The 16558-nt window shown below is 44.4% G+C and overlaps 1 protein-coding gene across 4 annotated transcripts in view; it reads left to right on the top strand.

Moving 5' to 3' along the window:
• Positions 1-6970: 6970 nt before the first annotated feature.
• Positions 6971-16558, top strand: part of LOC147629116 (Lipase/lipooxygenase, PLAT/LH2 family protein) — a 50699-nt gene continuing 41111 nt past the window's right edge. For 2 of the 4 annotated variants that reach the window (XM_086812365.1, XM_086812368.1), the window contains exons 1-2: positions 6971-7016; positions 8091-8543. In XM_086812365.1, coding sequence (XP_086668491.1) covers positions 6983-7016; positions 8091-8543 — 487 coding nt within the window. In that variant the 5' untranslated portion in view covers positions 6971-6982. Of the gene's footprint in view, positions 7017-7139; positions 7304-8090; positions 8544-16558 lie in introns of all 4 variants that reach the window. The other 2 variants (XM_086812367.1, XM_086812366.1) reach the window with 2 other exon arrangements.

Raw genomic sequence — 16558 nt, 5'->3', positions numbered from 1 at the left:
GTGCCCCTACACAGACAGGAGGGCAACAAAGTCTTTCCACACGCTCACTGCCGCTTAAACCAAAAGTAGCCTCTTTGGAGGCACGACAATAAGATGAGAGCTACCTCAGAATCCCAACCTTCTCTCATGGATAATGACTCCTTACAGCCATATCCAACATCATATTAGGCACAATTGTGTAGAAAGCCAGGCTCTGATACCAATGTAAACGGAAGGGCAACTGTACATGGAAAATCTTATCAATCATGAAATCTGAAAATACACATAAGCATGCCAGATAAAACACGATGACAAATCTGCACAATACACCACACTAGGGGCTAGAAGATGGGCTGACCCCCCTCCCCCCCCTTCCCTTTATGGTTAGATTACCAAAAAGGAGTTTGCTTCCAATACAACTTTGCAAGTGCCCAGGGTTCACCAGTGGCTGCACCTATTTCTTCCAAATACAATATGAAAACAAGAAAATATAACATAAACTGAATTTTGCTGATAATTCTCAGTGAGCATTTCCGGCATCAAGCACATGCAGGACAACTATGGACAACCCATAGCACTCCCACATCAGCACGGGACAACTCAACATCATTGTCTTCTGCCTGTTTGGCTTATAGAGCAAGTCAACCAGCCCTCAAAGGCTGTTTTCAGCAGTCAACCAGCCCTCAATAGCCTCAAAAGAAAACGACCAGCAGCAGTACACAAGCCCGCAAGCCCCTGATCCGAAGAAAAACTGTCTAGATGTCTCGACCAGCTCTTTCTCTCTGTTTTTATGGTTTGTCCAGCCTTTGTTCAAGCTGTAAATCAGCCGGCTAGCAGTGGAGAACATGCAGAAAGGGTCGGGCAGCACCTCCCATGCACTTGTTAGGTTTTTGTCGCGGCGGTAGAAGGCTGTAAACAGCCTGTAGAAGCAGTCGATTAGCTCCCATGCACCTGGAAAAGCAGGCACCTACCCCAGAACTGGAGTTTTCTCCCATAATAGGGCTTCCATGCTGAAAATAGCCCACACGTGTGCTTTTCTGGTCCAAAAAGGGGGCGCCTACTTGAAGGAGGTCCAAATATTGTCTAGTGCCCAGCTTTTGGCCGCCACATGTATTAAATAAGTCCTGCTCAACGTGTACTCACTTATAAGTTGTGTGGTCACTTATAAGTGAGTGTGAACCTCCCACATAGCACTCCGCACTCCCACATCAGCTCAGGACAACTAAACATCATTGTCTTCTGCCTGTTTGGCTTATAGAGCAAGTCAAGCAACCCTCAATATCCTCAGAAGAAAACGACCAGCACCAGTACACAAGCCCGCAAGCCCCTGATCCGAAGAAAAACTGTCTAGATGCCTCGACCAGCTCTTTCTCTCTGTTTTTATGGTTTGTCTAGCCTTTGTTCAAGCTGTAAATCAGCCGGCTAGCAGTGGAGAACATGCAGAAACGGTTGGGCAGCACCTCAAATGCACTTATTAGGTTTTTGTCGCGGTAGAAGGCTGTAAACAGCCTGTAGAAGCAGTCGACTAGTTCCCATGCACCCGAAAAAGCAGGCACCTACCCCATAACTGGAGTTTTCTCCCATAATAGGGCTTCTATGCTGAAAATAGCCCACGTGTGTGCTTTTCTGGTCCAAAAAGGGGGCGCCTACTTGAAGGAGGTCCAAATATTGTCTAGTGTCCAGCTTTTGGCCGCCACGTGTATTAAATAAGTCCTGCTCAACGTGTACTCACTTATAAGTTGTACGGTCACTTATAAGTGAGTGTGAACCTCCACCAATAATTTTTAGCATGTGAACTCATAAAGTTGTAAACTGAGTTTTTGGGGATACTTACAACCTTCCAAAGATCATGTAGACCACTTGTCAGTCCCAAAGAGGTGTGCACTTACATGTCCACAGGGTGCCCAAGTGTCCCCGGTCCCATGGACAACGTAGGCTGAAATCTCAGGCATTGTCCAGGCAAACAAGACAAGTTATCCAAAGATAAAATCAAAGTCATGCACGCACATGAGTGCAACTAGATTGGAAGAAACACCCATTTGCTTAGTTGTATCTGATATAATGTCCAGGGCTCATGATCCTTCCGGAACCTTGCCAGAACATAAATACAAAAGATCTCGAAGATAGCTAGTCCCAAAGAATTTCATCATGTCAAGCATGTATACCATGTCAAGCCCCACAAGCCACACATGTACTATCATGTCAGGCTACACCAGCCATACATGTACTATCATGTCAGGCTCCATATGCCACACAGACACACCATGTCAGGCTACACCAGCCATACATGTATGTCACGTCAGGCTCCACATGCCATACATGAACATGAGAAAAATAGAAGCTGTAAGGAATTTTGTGACAGTTTGAACATAAGTCAATCTCCAAGTGACCTAGCGAGACCCATGCTCAAAGCTCCCCACGATACATGCGGGGGAGCCCCTAGCATGAGACCATTGGGCAAACAAACCAGGGGGTTCCAGATTAGAGGCTATTGGAGAGGCTCCTTAGATGCAACAGGAGCAGACTGTCGAAGGGCCGGGTTGAGATGATTCCAAGTGCGCAAGAGACTGGCTGCAAATCTGTCCTCAAATGTAGGGCTAAAGCCATGAGCCCGCATCTCCATGAAGATCCATCTTGTACTCTAGGACCAAGGCCTCCCAAAATCGGGGTGCGGACAGATATCCTTGCTAGGAGGAAGTCCTTCCAAGGCTCGCCGCCTAGAAGAAGGCCATGAACTATCAAGTTGCCCAAAAGGGCATGGCTTTGAATGGAGGGGTCGATGATGCCCAAGCCCCCCTTGTGTTGGGGTTGAATGATCACTCTCTAGTCCACCTTGGCTTGGGAAGGCCTTAAATTGCTGCCAGCCCATAGAAAGTTGCAGATCAATCGTTGAACGACCAATGCGAGCACATGAGAAGGCCCCAACAGGAGGTGATGTTCCACATGGTGGCGAGAAGAACGTGGTTTGCTACCACGACCTGGCTAGCTTGGCTGAACTCGAGTAAGGCACAACTGGAGGGGGATCACCACTTCTCATAGTGATAGAAGTGTCAAATGATTGTACTCCTTGGCCAAACCTTTCAATGTAACATCATCATCCATTGGTGCATTGATAGGTGCCAATGCATGTGCACATGCTTTGATCCCTTGCACATAATCATGCACACTCCTATTGTTCCGTGTTACACTGTGTATCTTTGGTTTCAACTGGATATTCCTTGCCTTTGTGTTCGTGTCATACATCTTTTGATTGCATCCTGGATATGACATAACATACCATTTGTCACACAAATCGAGAAGTAATGCAACACCTTAAAAGCTCTTTCCGACCAATTCCTATGTGCTGCAAGTTGTGTTGGAGTTGCATTAACTGCGGGAACCCTTGGCTCTATCTCTTCACCTGTCACCAAATTCCAAAGCCCTTTGCCTTTCAGAAACTTTGTCATGCGGTACTTCCAAATTTGGAAGTTGTTCTTGTCAAGCTTTTCATCAACAATCTTATCTGGACTATCACTCATCTTGACCAAACACAATGCTTCAATAAACACACTTAACTCATCAATGTAACCAATGTGGTACAATGTCAACCGCGAATACATATACATGCATAAATCCTATCATTGTAGTGTTAACACTACTTGTACGTTCACTTTCTCAATGCAAAAGCATTCCGGAAATCATTGTCAAACCATGTACATGTGCACATTGCACTCCCATATGCTCATTTGCTCCATACATACACATATAGTTACATTAGGCATCAAGTAGAAACCTAAAAATTGTCGTGCTAAATTCTATAAGCTCCAAATCAATCCCCTCTTGCAACAACTGTAAATTAGCTTCTCAAGAGCTTTCCACTACTATGTAGTAATAGCAAATGCTTTTACCAATCACAATTCATACATTCTAGTTTGTCAAGTTTAGCCTGCAACATCAAGCTTCGACCAAGCTTGTGGGCAAACTTCACATACATCAACACTTCAACTAAATGTTGTAGGAGGGATCCCAAATCTGCACCCTTATCTTGTTCCAATCCATCTCACACATTGTAGAGAAGCTCCATATCTAGCTTCATTCTCATTCACCAAAATCAACACATTTTGCAAGTGATAAGTTCACACATAACATAACCTAGTACTAATGTCCACACACACTTGGCCAGTAGGGCATGGCCATTATTGTCCACACTGCTAGACTACTATCCACACATCTAATGCTATCCTCATCAGTTGTTGATGAGTTTGCATTCTCAACAACTTTGGAGTGAGAGCTCTAATCTTAGATGTAGCAATAGTCATCTCTACTGGCTTTGTGAAACGGTGTACTAAACTAGCCTGCTGCCTTTGCTCTGGGTCGGGCCCGGGTGGAGAAGAAAGAGGAAGGAGGGCGAGGAAGTACAAAGGAGGAGACTGGGGCGGCACACAACCTAGCAGATTGCTTAGGGGGGTGAAGGATTGCTGGCAGCAAGGAGGACAGAAGCGTAGCAATGACGGGGGCTGAGGTGAGGGAGGGAGGTGAAACGAAAGGGGAAAGTGGGGACTGAGACGGGTGCATGCGGGCCACTGGGGCAACATCACGATGGAGGGAGTAAGCAAGAGATGAGAGTGGGAGAGGAAAGGTGCGTGTTTGGGGGGGGGGGGGGGGGGGGGGGGGGGGAAGCTCGAGTAGCTCAATCCAATAAACTTTGCCCGTGGATGAACTTTAATGCTTATGGCTCGTTGTTTTTTTAGCTAATGGACCCATAAAAACTTGGGAGATCTACATGCTTTGATCCACGAGGTGAGGTCTTTTGAGACATGGGAGCACCATAGGCAGTGGATATATTGAGTGCCACCCCTATTGGCTAGATAGAGGGCTTGAACGAGATGCTGAGTCCTCTTTTTTTTTTGGTCTCATAGGCCCTTTGTGTTGGACATGTCATCTCCAACATTTAATCTCCATTTTACTCCATTTTATGCCACTCTTTATCCAAATATTTATTTGATGTAATTAGGGATTTTTTCCATATTTTTCAGCTATTTTAGGCATTTTTATCAGTCGTGGACATTTGTCCTCCAGTCCTGCAGGCCGACTGGCTCTACAGATGTGTATGAGCATAGACATTGTTCATTCATAATTCAATCAATACTTTTCAGTTTCTGGCTCAAGTGTTGGATCTCTCTTGGCTGTCTACTCTCTCTTGTGTGATCTCTATTTACTTCCGCTTCATATTCACATATTCTCACATGGTATTAGAGATCTTGTCCTTCCACAGATCAGCAAGAAGAGTTTTCAGCCTGCGTTTTTCCTCCTCTACTCGCTGGGTGGTTGCGTTTTGGAGATCTCCTTCAAGCACACATCAATGCTTGTACTGGCACTGATTCTAGGTTGTTTTCAATCTCTTTCCTTCATCTCTTTACTCTTGGTTCCGGTCTTATTTTGTGGAGATCCAAGAAGCAGAATACATTTTCATTATCTTCCATTGAGGTTGAGTACCATGCTTATTTGGATACCTGCTGTGAGCTATTATGGTTGTTCCATATGTTGAGCAATCTTCATGTACTTTTGGATTCTCCAATCCGTATTCTTATGGACAGCGAAAGTGCCTTGGCGTTGGCTCGAACTTCATCCTTCCATGGCAAGACCAAACATATTGAGGTCCACTTTCACTTCGTTCATGAGCTGGTCGCCGACGACATCATTACACTGGAGTATGTCCTTCTCAGGACAACTTTGCTGATCTCTTCACCCAACCTCTTCCTCGAGATACTATCGATCAGCTCCTTACCCGTATGGGAGCCGGACCCCCATGCTGGAGCTAAGAGGAGGTGTTGGACATGTCATCTCGAGCATTTAATCTCCATTTTACTCCATTTTCCGCCACTCTTTATCCAGATATTCATCTGATGTTATTAGGGATTTTCCCCATATTTTTCAGCTTTTTTAGGCATTTTATCAATCGTGGACATTTGTCCTCTAGTCCTACAGGCTGACTGGCTCTATAGATATGTATATAAGCATAGACATCGTTCATTCATAATTCAATCAATACTTTTCAGTTTTTGGCCTAAGTGTTTGATCTCTCTTGGCTGTCTCCTCTCTCTTGTGTGATCTCTATTTGCTTCCGCTTCATATTCACATATTCTCACACTTTGGTCGCTTATAGACGTTAATATAATTTTCATTCTTTCTTCTCTTACAAGAGCACACAAGTTGAAGAAAAATTCCCAACAATATGACTTCTTAAAATCAAATCATACAAAACCCGTTACAATAGTTTTGGCCTGTCTTATATAGGTTTTAGGGCCTGATTTCTTTGCCAAGATCACACTAGTAATAATCATATAACTTTAAGGTTACTTAATCTTAGTGAGCGGAAGAACCTCAAACATTAAAAACCCTAAGGGCTCACGAATCTGGGAATTTGTATCAAATGAATGGCGCACACCTTATTTGTCCAATGTCTGGAAGGGCACAGATTTCCCACATGTGCCAAGGTGTGGATTGATTACGTGATAGATAAATGAAGCAAAAACTTAAATCAAATATAAAAAAAGGGCATTAGTGAAATATTATTGTGGTGGTTGTCCTCCTTTTTGAATGGCTTCTTGTTCTTGCAAGTTTTGTTTTACTTACTAAAATTCTGTATCTGGAAAGAAAGTTTGTGCTGTACAAATTTGGGTAAGAGGTAAGATAGTGACAAGCCTCTCAAATAGTGATCAAATTTACAGAATGCATGTGCTTTACAATTGAAGTTTGCAACTTGTGTACCTATGTTCATATCTATGTCAATAATCCTAAATGCATTTGCTTTTGCTCCATATTTATGTCTATAATCAAGCAAGTAAAGTAATCTATTCTTTGTGAGACTTCTTTTGTTTTTCAGTCAGTTTTAAGCATGGGAGCCTACACCTTTTGTCAGCATGAAGCTGCTACATCTTATTGCAGAAATATTCTCTCGAACTCTTGGTCACCATTATTGAGCATATGGATGACATCTTCACAAAGGAGCAAGCTTGGGATCATGCATACAGTGAATGTAACTACAGCGCGGAGAGGTGAAGTTTGGAACCCTTTCTCTTGCTTTACATATAGATTTTCATTTCTTTTGTTCTAACCATGTGCTTGAATTGAGAGGGTAATAGCTTTTGAAGGATAACCTCTTGCATTATGTCTACCAGTAAGTAGTCCTGTGAATGCTTGGTGCCCATTAGCAGCACACCTGCTGATGCACACTTCAACCAACAATGTCAAAGTTGGACAGTCCTAAGGTAAATGGTGCCACTGCTCTATGATGCTGTGAAGGTTCTCAAGTGTACCATGGAGCTACAGTTACACTGATGCGGTAGGTTTCTTTCTGGCATCTGCTGAAGTGAAGTTGAAGTTGAAATGACCCTTGCTGGGTGTGTGTTCTAGCCAGGAGTATGAGACTGGAGCCCTTGACCACAGTGCTGTATGACTATTGTGGAGTGGGTTATCTTTGTATAGACTTCACGGGTGACACGTAGAACCATGCCCAGTTGTTATGCACAAAGGCCATGCTTCCCTAAGCCCAAATTCCTTTCAATAAGGTTTCACAGGGTTGGCATTTACTAAAAGACTTGGCCTTGTTAGCCTAGCGTGTCTTTATATCAGCAAAGGATGCATCCGGCATTTAGAAAGGTGATTGGTGCTTCTATGCAAAGTGCATGTCCAAGGTTGATTTTCCTCACATGGTCTGAGCATAGATTGTCTCCCTCCCCACAAGTACAGCTTGGAAGCACCCACAGTTTGTCTCACCACTCAAGGGGCTTACTAGAGTCATCATTCATGACCCGTAGGAAGTCACATGGACAATACATTGATACACCCACTGTAGCCACTGGATAACAGCATCCATATTCTGGGAGGCTCATATCTTTTATCTGATGGATGATAAGCTTAATCAGGCACCAACATGCTTATATATCCATATGTCTCATATACTCTTATGATTTGAGGACCCCAGAGGTGTAAAAGGGCACCTTTTCCTTTCATTGCATTCGTGAACCTTTCTTTGGTAGACTGCCTCTATAACTTATTGTGAATTTTAATTTTTAGTTTCTATTTGCATGTAACTTTCTGCCAGCATTTCTTGTTGCATTTTTCTGTAGATGTTACATCTGTCACCACTTGTTCAGGGGGGAGAATGCAGATACTTGGGAGGGCTAATTTTATGGAGCCAAAGTGGTTGTTGCCAGTTCAAGAGGAAGGCTTAGTGTCAAAAAAGGATGCCATACCCAGCAGCTTGAGGGATTGTATCGATGCAGGTTCAAGCAGATCATACTTCCAGGTTGTTATGACAACCAGCAAAGACTATAGCTCAGGCATTTCTGATTTCAATGCTGGTGTTTTGTTGGCAATCATTGGAGAACATGGAAGATGCTTTGTCCACAGAATATCTCCTTTGGTTTCTAGTGAGGTAGCCTTCACCTGTGATCAAACCAAGGAATTGTGGCCGGGGGTACCAACTCATCATCGTTTCCAGAGAGGTTCAAAGGATGTAGTCACATTTTCTGGACCAGATTTGGGGAGGCTAGAAGCTGTATGGGTTGCTCCCGAGGGAGGTTAGTAATCCATTAACTTGTGTCATCACAATATTGCACCTTATTTCTGAATTCTCTAGTGTTAGACATTCAGCTTATGGGTATGTCATGAAGTTTCTAAAATCACAATGATGCATGGAAATTTCAGCACTTGCGTTTGGTGCTGTCCAAGGAGATTTTATTTCCCTTCTGCATGTCAGGTCTTATATTTGTAAATTGAGAAGAGTCTGTTATTTGTTTCTTTGCCTACCTTTGGTAGCCTCAAGTGTAATCGTGTTTTTTGGCTGTCAAAATAGTGTGACTCAAGAAGTAAGTAGTGGATTTTAAGAAATAGGTGACTAGTGTTTTTTTTCCCCATGAAAGATCCCTCTATTAATTGAAATAAAGATGTCCGCTTGTAAGCGAACTACAGCTCTCCAAGGAGGTCAAGAGTACAATGCTAAAAAGGGAGAAGAGGAGGAGGGGGGGATGAGCCTTTCTTGGGGCAGAAAACAAAAGGTGCCACCGCCCCTGCACATGGGAGAGGGCCTAGGAAGAGGCTATGGTACATGTGCCAACTAGGCAGCGAATGGTCCACCTGTGGATCATCATGCCTAGGCGAAGAGGCTGCTGGCTCTGCTTGAGTCCCCCTTGGTTCGTGAGGTTTTTGGATCTGGTTTGGAAGGGGAGTAGTGACAGTCTGTCTGGAATGGAGGCGCTCCAGGTGGAAGCAGATGTGCGTTTCCAAGAAAGACCACTCGACGCTGACATTGGCCTGACTCCGGGCAATTGCAGAATGATTGCCCGTGCAATGTATGTACTTGAAATCCCCCCAAAGATAACGTAGAGGAAGATGAAGGGGTGTGTCGCCTGCGTCTTCATTATCATACAAGCCATCTGGCTCCTTTAACTGGAGCAATTGAGCTCCACTCTTGTTGCTCAGGCTTGGTTGATGCCGTTCGTGAGGCATAGGTCACAGACTTGGAGAATTGTCCTGGATAGTGGTATCCATTGACACACTCCCAGGGAAACACTTAGTAGGAAGGCCTCAACATCGCAGTGGGGTGAGAGTGATGAATGACCACACAGACACAAAGAGGTGCTATCACCTCAACGTAGGAGCTCGTCTTGACCAGGAGGCACTTGAAGAAGGGTCTCTAGGGGCCTCAGGGAGAGAGCTGGAGGTGATGATTGTCTTCATGGAGTCGAAGAAGCGGTGGATTGATCGGTGTCTGCTAGGTTTGCTGTGTTGGGAGCTGTTGGTGGCCAAAAGGTGTGAGGAGCCAAGCTGGCTGGTCAGGAATCTGGGGGAGCTTTTGTGTGTGTGTGTGTGTGTGTGTGTGTGTGTGGGGGGGGGGGGGGGGGGGGGGGGGGGGTTGGGGGCCGGGGGAACTCCCCTACCGGGAAGCCAATTGAGGGAGGCTGGGGCAGAGGGCAGTGTGGTAGGCCCTTTTATGGTGACTTTACACATGTGTCCTATGATAAATGTGAGTAACGGTTTTTTTTCTTGGGGGGTGGGGGGGGGCTCTTGCTCTATGCGTGGTGTGTTGCATTTCTCTGTATTATGTACAAGAAAGAAGTAATACAAATGAATCTCTAATAACATGTCTGTCTAAACAAGATCTCCTAAACATAGTTCAAACAAAATTAGAGAAAACCAAAATAAAAGAGGTGCAGGCAAGCTCACCACCCAATTGTAGATCAATATTTCGATCCACCCCCGAGCCAAGGGCTAAGGTCATTGCCTGTCCATAGGGTCCCTCGGCAAGACTATCTACAATCTACCATGTCCACGTTAGGAATAGAAACTCTGGACCAGACACAGACCCATCAAAAGTGCACCGCACGACTGAGTGGAAACGTATAAGGAGGGGAAGTATGTTATGTACCTAGAGCTAATCCTTAGATTAGCGGGCCTCATCCAATTGGGTTAGGGGACCTTGGGATTAGGAGATAGCAGGCAGATACAATTGGCTTGCTATCTATAGCAGGTTAGCTAGTTATAGCCGCAATTATCACTATATAGTGATGCCTTAGGGTTTTTATCGTGTAGTCAACAAAATTTAAAAATTTTGTCTAGGCAAGAAAACCGGAGAACTTGTGCTGTAAACTAGGCTCTAGCAAGTGTCTCCAAAGTCGAGTTCTCCTCTGCCCCTATTTTTCCACTTAATTTTATACTTAGGGATCAACTTATTTTTGTCTTTCCCTGAAATTCATCACTGCCTTCGGTTCATGTGGAACATAGGACAAGTCCTCAACCTCAACAAGCTCCCAAGGAGTCACAATGCTATCCTCAGCTCCTAGCATCTCTTTCAGTCTACCGACATGAAAGATTGGATAAACTTTCACATTTTGCGGCAGTTCTAGCTTATAGGCTGCCTCTATTACGATGTTTTTAAGGATCCAAAAAGATCCACAGTATCTAGGGGATAACTTCCCAATCTTCCCCATCGGTAGTGTCTTTGAACCCTTAGGTATTCACAAATACACCAGCATTCCTTTGGATAACTCCCTCGGTGAACGCTGTCTATCAGCATAAAACCATGCTCTATTTTGAGCACTCCTCATAGAGTCTGTAATTTTGGCTAGCATCTGATGCATTTTTGCTAAGAAATCCCTAGCCACAGCATTCTGAATACCCTTAAGTCCCATAGCCATTGAAGTTCTAGGTTAATGTCACGAGCTTGGACATCTTCCATTGTGCAAAGGGGTCAAATGGCAAGGTTGTGGACGTCCAATTTTACATGATTGTACAAGTTTTGAGAATGGGGGTGTTGGAGAATGCACAAGCGGATGCATAAACAAAATTAGAGAGGGAGCAGAGAGAGCTTGTGGACAAGATCACCTTTTATAATAGCTTGAAGCTTTACAATGGCAATAGCCAGCAAGAGAATGTTGAACTTGTGCAAGGGAATGGATAAAATACAAGTGAATATGAGAGGCCCTTATATAGTGAGGCTAGAAGCTGGCCGACTTCATGATGAAGGTGGCCGACTGGCCCAAGACAAATAATCCATGTGAAAATAGATAAAATGCCCAATAAATAGGCAGAGTCCCATAACACTGAGATAACATTCCCTCTATAGCTCAGAGTGGGCAAGAGTCTGAAGAAGATAAGTTGATGAAGATGCAACCATGGACCCCCTAGCACCGCGAATATTGGAATCACCTCGGAGAGAGCACCCACCAACCTGTTTCCTCGAAACAAGATGCCACCACGAACAGCAAGGAACTTTGCTTGGCTACGAATTCCCACACAAGTGTGCAGTGAACTCCAAAAATAGATGATGAGCTGCTTGACACACCGGGCCCATAATCCCCAACAGTGGACGGAAAACATATTACGTCCCAAAAGCCTCGAACAATGAACTCGGAACAAATCCAGCCCATAGTCTTTGCTACACCAAAGATAACCATGTCTTGCCAGATGTCTAATGCTTGGAACTCCGAATCACGGTCCTCATGCACCAGTAAGTGGAGCTGTAATCAGCCCCCTCTCCCGCCCACAAGCCTCCTCTGGTTGGAAGCACATGGGGGAAACTGCATGTATACTAGAGAAGTACACCATCTAGGTCCCCCTAAAACGGGAGCGCTCTGGGAGTCCTAGAAATGGTACTAGAAGAATCTGTATCACTGTCGTGTGTCGTGTCTTTGCCCTTTCTCTGAGATGAAGTCTTTCCCTTGGTCTTGTCCTTCTTCTTGGATAAACAATCCTTGGATAGATACAGTGACTCCGACCTTTCTTCTGAATTGAGGAAAGTGCCTAGTCAGAACTGTTGACTAACACCTTCAACTTACCCTATGAGACGAGGATGGACTCTTCCTCTAATAGTAGGGAGCTAAGATCATCAAAATCCAACTGAGTGGATGTGACCTGGCACCACAAAGATTGAGAAATCACATCATAGTCCGGGGGAAGCTTGGTGAGGATAAGTGCAAATAGCTGAGCAGAGGAAAAAGCAACACCCACAGCCAGTAACTGGTCATGGATAACCTTGGCCTTCATGAGGAATGACTGCATGGAACTGCCTTTAGGGAATAACAAATTGTAGAGCTGCCCTTGCAAGGTAACTGTCCTCATCGACGAATCTCGAGCAAAGAGATCCTCCAATTTAGACCATACCTGTGAGAGTTTGAACGGCCGGCGAGACCTCCTCTATGGTCTGCACAAGCACTGAATGCACCTTCGAGGCCCGATTCTCCCAGTCTTGATCCTAAGTCCACCTCCTAGAGTTCTAAGGATGCTCGGGCTTCCTCTTAGTGCCCTGAACAATATCCCACAAACCCTCGTGGATGAACCAGATCCGCATTTGAAGCTTCCAATGGGCATAGTTGGGTCCTTTCAACTTGTCATCCTTGTTCATACAGGGGGAGCCATATCCACCGCAACAAGAAACACAAAACTCAGCTCTCCAAGACTTCTCTCAAGTGCTTTCCAACGAAGCAAGGCTCCAGAACCAGTCAGCCCCCTCTCAAATCTGAGAGAGATAGAGGCTGGACAGCAAAAAAATAGTCCAAGAAACCATCGGGAACCTCCTACCGGAAGGGTAGGGACTCGTGGAGGAAGAAGATGTACATCCACTTGTCTAGCAACTCCACATGTAAGAAACTCACCACAAATGATGTTGAAAGCAGACAATGCAGCCAATAATTCCAACGCTTGCGCCTAAAGAGAAAACACAGCCTGTAGGGTTGGCCGACACCAGCAAGAGGGCTGGCTGGACCAGAAAACGCAGCAAGGCAGCAAATGCAGCAACTGAATATGCTGATCTGCCAGCCGGAGAAGCTATGGAAGCAAAACGCACAGCAAAATAGAAGTCGGGGAGCAGTTTGCAGAAGGATGGAGCAGCCTGAACCCAAGCGAATGATACCATGTTGGAGAATGCACGGGCAGAAGCATAAACAAAACGAGAGAGAGAGTAGAGAGAGCTTGTGGACAAGATTACCTTTTATAATAGCTTGAAGCTTTACAATGGTAATAGCCAACAAGAGAATGTTGAACTTGTGCAAGGGAATGGATGAAATACAAGTGAATATGAGAGGCCCTTATATAGTGAGGCTAGAAGCTGGCCGACTACGTGATGAAGCTGGCCGACTGGCCCAAGACAAATAATCCATGTGAAAATAGATAAAATGCCCAATAAATAGGCAGAGTCCCATAACACTGAGATGCACAATTCTAATAGGGGGATCATCCAATACTTTGATGCACATGAAAGATGGATTCCTAGAATCTAGGAGAGTTGCTATTTTTGGTAGACCCTGTGTCGATTCCGTTTGCGACAAAACCTTCATATTTTTACAAAGATTGAGACTTACTAAAGCACCTTTGTCAAATTCTTTACCAGTTGAGATATTTTTAGCATAGAAGGTTATGGAAGAATCACCTCACAAATAAGGACACGTGGCATCTAGAATGGGACACGTGGCATCTAGAATAGGACAAGTGTCTCTACACTTGTCATTTCACCTTACACTTGTCATTTGGAGCTTACTCTTTCCATTCTAGAGCATTGAAACCTCAAAACTAGAAATTGGAGCACTCTCTTTTCATTTTGGGAGGCTTCTTTTGTGTTCCATAGCTGCATACTAGCTTTCCATGGTACTTGCTTCTCTCATTCTTGTTTATGGAGACTCTTACCTCATGAACACCATGTTGCCATGTGTAGCTACCTTGCTACTACTCTCTAGCACACTTCTACAAGCTATTTTTATGAAAGCGAGCCCTCAATCAGGGTTAGGGTTTGCTGTTTTTACCTACATATCCTCTCCAAAATGCATTAGAAATGGACAGCTTGAAGACCTTGGCATGGGGATGGTGTTTGATGCATCTCTTCTTCGTATGGCGTGACAAAATCTCTTATTTTCAGAGCTAAAATGTTTTGGACTGGTTATTGGCTATTGGAAAGGTATAATCTTTTCATTTTATGCATGATGGTTCAAGCCTGCATCCATGGAGCTCTAGCTCTGTGAATCTAGTCTCTGCAAAAAATGTGAGAGAGAAGAAGAAGAACTCAAAAATAGCTAAAATAAACCTAGCTTGGCATACCATGTTTAACCACCCAACCATTATATATACCACTGACCCTGGGCATCCAGTGTGTACCTTACCAGCCACACACCATACTCATGCGCCCCCTGTGTCCCCACTGGTAATCCATGATACTGTCAGGTATGAAAAGTTCGATTCGGTACGGTATGTTCAAATATGGTCTTGGAATGCACCGCTAAATTTTGAAAATAAAAATACGATGGAGGTACGGTCCATTTAAAGAAATGACGAGAAAAATGGTCAAAAAACGATAAAAAAAAACAGCCACAAAAACGAGAAAAAATGATTAAAAAAACGGATACTTGGATTTGACCGAACCGAAACCGAACTGCCTGAATCGAACGAAACCGTTCGTATCGAACTGGACCGCCGGCCGCGAACCGGCGGGTGCCACTGTCTTTGGTCTACAACTGTCACCCATGAACGTTACCCGTTCACACGTATTATTATAAGCGATGATGTGCAAAAGTATGACGCCGTTGGTTTTCCCACGCAACGTCCGTGTGTCCCATGCATTACTAGCGTGTAAACCCCGCGTATCAGTGTGTACGCGTCCCAAGTGTAAGGGGTCATAACATTTTTTCCCCCTTTTAGGAATCATCATCCTCGATGACAAATTGAGGATAACGCTTTTTACGAAACTAAAACTCCATTACCCAAACTGCATCTGTTAAGGGATGTCCTTTCCATTTTACAAGGAACTCCCGAGGAATACGATTATCCAATCATCTTACTCTTCGTTCCAAGATCTGTTTTGATCTTCTTGATTAGGTTCTTGTAAAGCAATCATACCATCAACTAAATCATCTCTGTTGTGAAGATGACGCTTCAATCGACTCACATGAAATACTGGGTGGACACAACAGTCTTGTTGTAAGTCTAACTTATAAGCCACATCTCCGACTTGTTTCAAAATCGTCCATGGTCCACAATATCTAGGTGACAACTAAGTAGATTTACCCGCACGAAGTGTCTCGCTCCTTTGAGGAACAAGTAGAAACACTTTCTCCTCCTCTTGAAAAGAACGAGCTATCGGCTTGGGATTAGTACACCTAACCGCTCTATCCGTAGCCCGATGGATATAATCACGAGCACTATCTAATTTTTTTTTCAGAAAGAGACTTCTATTAAGTATGAGAAAAACATACAACAATCACAGCTATAAGCTTGAAGAGAATAGAATCACCCCAATATGTAAGGTGATTTCAACCACTGAGGAGCATCATGATGCCATGTAAGACCTGTGGTACTAGAGGAAAAGAAGATGCCATGGTCCCATTCCCGCATAAATATCACATGCTTCGCCTGCGCAGAACGAGAGGGCCCCTGAATGCGAGCCCAAGTAGCCATAAGAAAGTGGATGATATCACCCCATATAGTACTAATGCACTGAGACCCAAAAATCTGGACACCCTCAATAGCCTCCGTGCATCTAGCTCTCCAGATCTGCCATGCTGTAATACTGGCAATAATCTCCCAACTGGTGTCAATCCTCTGTCTAGGGGGTGTATAATCAGAGTGAGGAACATCCTGCAATAAACCATGCTGGGCAATATCTCTACGAATGAAAAAAACAGAATCTGTACCTCTGCCCTCATAAAAAAGTTGCGGACTGGACGGGAGAGCCAAGCAACTGCCCCCCAAGTCACATGCATGGCTCGGCCACTCAATTTGCCCATAAGTTGGGCTACAGGACCCCAAATCTGCTGTGCAATGTTGCACCCCCATAGACAATGTTGTACGGACTCAGAATTTGCCGCTTATCTAGGACAGGAAGGCGCTACACCGAAAACTGATCTCCACTGATTGGTGGGGAGACCACCATGTAAGAATAACCAAAAGAAATGAGAGATCTGGCTCCTTCTGTATGAGTGCCAAAGTCTATGCCAATATCTGCGCTGTATCACTGGAGAAATATCATAGCTCTCCCAATGAGGCCTGAGAGTAGGGATCCTATGCATCTGTCGAGTGAGGAGAAGCCTGGCATTCCGAACAGTGAAACTAA

This window comes from Cibotium barometz, chromosome 18, assembly GCF_041138505.1.
Source record: "Cibotium barometz isolate CiBa-2024 chromosome 18, ASM4113850v1, whole genome shotgun sequence".
Lineage (NCBI taxonomy): Eukaryota > Viridiplantae > Streptophyta > Polypodiopsida > Cyatheales > Cibotiaceae > Cibotium > Cibotium barometz.
The sequence above is the reverse complement of the archived record's forward strand: the minus strand, read 5'-3'. Positions and strand labels throughout refer to the sequence as shown.